We start from the raw sequence: 5,315 nt of genomic DNA, 5'->3' as shown, positions 1-5,315 counted from the left end.
AACCACTGATTTAGAGGCTTGTTGATAATCTACTTAAAATTTTGAAATTTGAAGACTCTCTCATTCATTTCCTATGGGGCATATTTTGCTCAATATTTCAAAACATCAGAAATACAAGCAGTAATGTCCTGAACAAGCTGAACGTTATAATACCAAGATTACTGAAATAACTGTAAGTGTGATTGAGTTTTTACTCAATCAAGTCAGTCTTCAAGTCTGAGGGGATGTAAAAACCTTTACATAGTTTATCTTCGAGGTGCACCTCAGCTATAAATGTATAAACTTAACTGATCTAAATCAAATAATGCTAATTTAGGAACCTTTAAATTAAAAATTACTATTATTTTATTATTCTTTAGCCAGAGAGCCACTATGGAGAGGTCAAAGAGCCACAAGTGGCCTTGGACCAACCAGGGGTCTGCAACCTGAGATTCCAGAGCCACATGTGGCTCTTTGACCTCTCTGTTGTAGCTCTTTGGCTTTGAAGAACAATGTAAAAAATCTGACTAAATCATAGGTTTGGTCAATTTGTTTAATTAAGCTCATCGAGCGCTTTTCTCCTTCAGAATCTACTGGAATTACATTGATTGTGTTAACAATTAAAAATGACTGTAAATCAAGGAACATAAACACTGGAGATCTGGCATTAAAGGGCTAAGAACTCAAAAAAGTAAATAAAGCAGATCTTCATCTGCCTGACTGCACCTTCACAAAGACAGCACATCAATAAGGGGTTTGCAGCACAATAAAGGAGGTGTTTAAGCTTTAAGAATTTCCTTTCTCTAATCTCCTGCTGAAACTGTTCCTCGCCTCCAAATCATGCAGTAAAATCCTCCACATGCGGCAGAAACATGCAGCTTTGAAAGCTCACACTCACGTGTCTTCCTCGGAATTCTCCGCAGTGGGTCAGAACCCGGGCCAGCCCCGGTGGTAGAGTTTGCGCCATGTAGCCCAGGTAGACGGCGAGAGCCAGCAGGGCGAGCACGCCCAGGCAGATGAGGAAGATGCAGCGCTTGGACAGTACCAGGAAGGGGCTGATGTAGTGTCTGCGCTGGACGTACTGCACTTCCTCCTCCTCCTCGTCCTGCACCAGGTAGCGGTACTCCGTCCTCCGTGGGACCTCAAAGCCCTCCTCATCCATCTTCACTCTGAAACATCAGATTCAGTTGGTCTGAAAAACACTGCTGGACCTTGATCTTCTCAAAGGATCAGGGGAAGTCTTCAGTAACAATTTCAGTGATTCAACAGTCGCTCAGTTTCGCGATTGATAAAAACGGGCGCACATTGAACTCCCTATTACATCCAAGCCTTTGACTGTACATGAGAACTGGACTGAGTGTCACGTCACAGAAAATGGTTTACGTCCTGCCCTAACCAAAAGAAAGTCAATTCAGACGACATCTTTTCACGATGGAGATGTCACCATGTTGGAGACAGACAACGGGAACTCACCTTCCAAGTGACCACTTTCATCAAAAGTCTATGTAAGAGTGTGTAGGTACACACTTCGGGCTTTCGCTGTTCACGTGTCTCTACCCAAGTTTTTAAGAGCATTTTCAGGCTCTATGTCAGTGATGTCAAACTCAATCGCACAAGGGGGCAAAATCCAAAACACACCTTAGGTCGCGGGCCGAACAGGATCAACATTTATTGAACACTAAAACTACATTTTTAAAACTTTAAAACGCCAGCTTTTAACATAATTATAAAGTAGCTATATAGCATTACTAGGGCTGTCAGATTTGTCGCGTTAAAAACGCGTTAATCTGACATGTGCTTGAGGCCGACAATTTTTTTGACGCATTAATCGCGGATTTTCCATAGACTGTATATAATGGGGGGACCTCATAGCTCGACAAGTCCATTATTTTTACAGTCAATGGGGTTTTCTCATACGTGCCTTTCCATACCGCGCTCGCGGGCGTCCCGCCCTTTAACTCACCGGCTGCTCTCACTAGATCACGGGCAGGTCTCCAACCTCCGAGCTGCTAGCTAAATCCGGCCGGCGCTAGGACCTGGAGAGCTCCTGCACCCTAACCCGGCTCTGGTTCACTTCCAGTACCACATCTCGCGTCCGGCGCCACGTCCCGAGAGCTGCGGACCCCCGACGTTCCGAACAGCAAGGGCACCGGGGGACGTTTTAAATGTTCTGGTGGTTTAAGCGTGATCCAGCCCGAGCATAGCGGTCTGTCTGCCGGCATATTCATGGCGTGAGCTCCGCTGGACACGTCGCTGCATCGAGCTGCAGCCAGAGAACGCGGCGGCAGTAACAGACTGTCAAACTATCCACAGAGTATCCCGCTTTTCTCAGTCTTTAATGTTTTAAAAAACAAAAGTTCATTGGAAATGATAAATCTCTATTTCATTTATTACTGTAGTTCAGCAGAGGAGGAAAAGATTTGGTCCTGACAAAAAATGAACATGAAAGTGTTATGGAAATGTTATTTTTGATGTTTTTTATTTTATTTTACTGAACGTTGATTGAAGTTTTGAATTTAAAATGCCCTTCACTTGCACTTGGGCTTTTGTTAGGCATTTTATGTTACAGCCTTTTATTGTTAAGAAAGTTTATCTCAATACAATGTTACAAAATAAAGTATTTCTGATGAAAACTATTAATTTTGCCATTCTTGTTTTCATAATTAATGTAGAACTGCTAAATTCCACGAAGCACACATTTTTTTCCTAAAAAAAAGGTCACATATTATTATGCGATTAATCGCGAGTTAACTCTGGAGAATGCGATTAATCGCGATTAAAAATTTTAATCGCCTGACAGCTCTAAGCATTACCTACAATAATGCTAGTGTGAATGCTGTAAGCTGAATTTGGCCATTGAAGATGCTAGTGCTGATAGCTGAAGATTATACTGAAAGATGCTATAAAATGCTAAAGGTGATAGCTGAAAATGCTGAAGTCGATAGCCAGCTAAAATATTAGCTAAATGCCATATTAGCCTAAAAAACAAAACAAAACTTAGGTTAACCAAAACAACAAGCATGTAGCTGGAAAAAATAGCTAAACTTCAAAATATCCTAAAAAACTGAAACAAAGTTTAAATTAGCCAAAACGGATAGGATGTAAATATTAGCCTAACTCCAAAACAGCCTAAAAAACTTAAAAAGAGAAAGCCTAAATTTGACAAAACAGCTAGCATGTAGCTGAAATACTATCTTAACTCAGCATAGCCTAAAAAACTAAAAAAAAGCCAAAATTAGCCAAAATCAGCTAGCATGAAGCTGAAATATTAGCTAAACTTCAAACAGCTTTAAAAACAAAACAAAAAAGCCTAAATTAGCCAAAACAGTTAGCATGTAGATGAAATATTAGCTAAACTCCATAATGCCCTAAAAAATATGAGCTTAACTCCAAAATATCAAAATTGTACAAGTTAAAAATAAGCGCAAGATAACATCAGGCCATTAATAACAATAAAATAAAATGATCTGGAGGGCTGGATAGAATTTCCCGGAGGGCCGGATCCGGCCCCTGGGCCTTGACTTTGACATATGTGTTCTATGTAAAAAGCGTGCAGCCATTGATTGAGCGCTGAAAGTTAAACCAGGTCAACCTTTGATGGATCTGAGCCTTGGATTTGGTAGTAATGTTTCGGCGGCGTACCTATTAATTCACAAAAGTGCCAACAGCTGGGAATAAGAGGGAATTTTCTACCTGTGGTTTGTGTCTGGCCAAAATTCTGTGACACCAAATCTTTCATATATCAGAACTGAGCTGTGAAATGGATTGGTCTGATTGGTCAGTTTATAACTTGACTAACTTGAACTACAGACAAAAAAATTTTGAAAAAAAACGAGGATTATCAAGAAGATGTAAAAAAAATGTATCATGTTATTCTGACCAATAGAATGACTGAGTAACAGCTGTTTATTTCTCTATAAAAGTCTATGGGATTTTGGCTTCTTGAAGCCAGCAGGTCTGTCCTGTTTGGAACATCAGGGGGGAGGGGTCACTCAGTCCAGTTCTCATATACAGACAATGATCCGAACCAATCAGAAGGAATTATTTCACCACAGACCAAGCATGATTTATTAGATTTTCACTCATAAAATGATTTAAACATGAAGACGGTACATCTGTGCATTACCTGCGATAATGCATGTGTGAGTGCTGTGAAGCTGCTCACTGAAAGACAGCAAAAAGAGTTTAACATGAGCTGAAAAATACTACAGATCTGAAGGGAAACAACAAACCGGGAAAGCTTCAGGGAAGCTGAAGAAGAAGATCCATGAGAGGGACAGAAGAAGAAGCTGTGATGATAGACGTGAGGTCAAAAGAGGCCACACGCGTTTCAGCTGCTGCACACAACATGGATCTCCTCAAACTGTCAGCGTGACGCACGTGTTTATGAAGATCCTCATGCAGAAATCCTTAAAGCATAAGTCAAAGTCAAGGCCCGGGGGCCGGATCCGGCCCTCCAGATCATTTTATTTTATTGTTATAAATAGCCCGATGTTATCTTGTGCTCATTTCTAACTTGTATATTTTGACAAAACTATATTTTTATGGAGAGTAAAATATTGAAAGTTATTTAAGGTTAAAGTTGAATTATTCTGGAATAATATTCCTGCCTTTTTATTTTTCATAATTATGTTAAATAGTCACAGTTTTAAAGTTTTAAAAATTAGCATTCTGCTAGCTTTTTGGACAATTTTGGCATTTGTACGATTTTTAGGCTGCTTTGGAGTTTAGTTAATATTTCAGCCACATGCTAGCTGTTTTGACTAACTAAGGCTTTTTTCAGTTTTTTAGGCTATTTTATTTAGCTAATTTGTCAGCTACATGCTAGCTGCTGTGGCTATTTTTTGCTTCTTTTTGTTAGCTCTTTAGGCTGTTTTGAAGTTTAGTTAATATTTCAGCAACACACTAGCTTTTTGGCTAATTAAGGCTCGTCTTTTTTAAGTTTTTTTAGGCTGTTTTGGGATTTATCTATTTTTTCAGCTACATGCTAGCTGTTTTGGCTAATTTAGGCTTTTTCTTTTTAAGTTTTTTAGTCTGTTTTGGAGTTAGGCTAATATTTACACGCTAGCTGTTTTGACCAATTTAGAGTTTTATTCAGTATTTTAGAATATTTTGAAGTTTAGCTATTTTTTCAGCTACACGCTAGCCATTTTGGCAAACCTACGTTTTTGTTTTTTTCTGCGTTTTCAGCTATTAGCTTCAGCATCTTCTGCTATCAATTTCAGCGTTTTTAGCTATCAGCTTTAGGACTTTTAGCAATCAACTTCAGCATATTCAGCTATCAGCACTAGCATCATCAGCAGCCAAATTCAACTGGTGTCAAGCCAGCACGCTCT

General features: G+C 39.5%; 1 protein-coding gene across 2 annotated transcripts in view; it reads right to left on the bottom strand.

The window, feature by feature from the left end:
- The window catches only part of si:ch211-71n6.4 (para-nitrobenzyl esterase), a 25,761-nt gene that overhangs the window by 19,354 nt on the left and 1,092 nt on the right, over nucleotides 1-5,315 (bottom strand). The window contains exons 2-3 of one of the 2 annotated variants that reach the window (XM_024262992.2): nucleotides 4,106-4,143; nucleotides 878-1,148 (exon numbers count right to left, since the gene is read on the bottom strand). In XM_024262992.2, the coding sequence (XP_024118760.1) occupies nucleotides 878-1,148; nucleotides 4,106-4,119 (285 nt within the window). In that variant the 5' untranslated portion in view covers nucleotides 4,120-4,143. The remainder of the gene's footprint in view (nucleotides 1-877; nucleotides 1,149-4,105; nucleotides 4,144-5,315) is intronic. The other variant, XM_024262993.2, reaches the window with a different exon arrangement.

Source organism: Oryzias melastigma, linkage group LG3, assembly GCF_002922805.2.
Source record: "Oryzias melastigma strain HK-1 linkage group LG3, ASM292280v2, whole genome shotgun sequence".
NCBI lineage: Eukaryota > Metazoa > Chordata > Actinopteri > Beloniformes > Adrianichthyidae > Oryzias > Oryzias melastigma.
The sequence above is the reverse complement of the archived record's forward strand: the minus strand, read 5'-3'. Positions and strand labels throughout refer to the sequence as shown.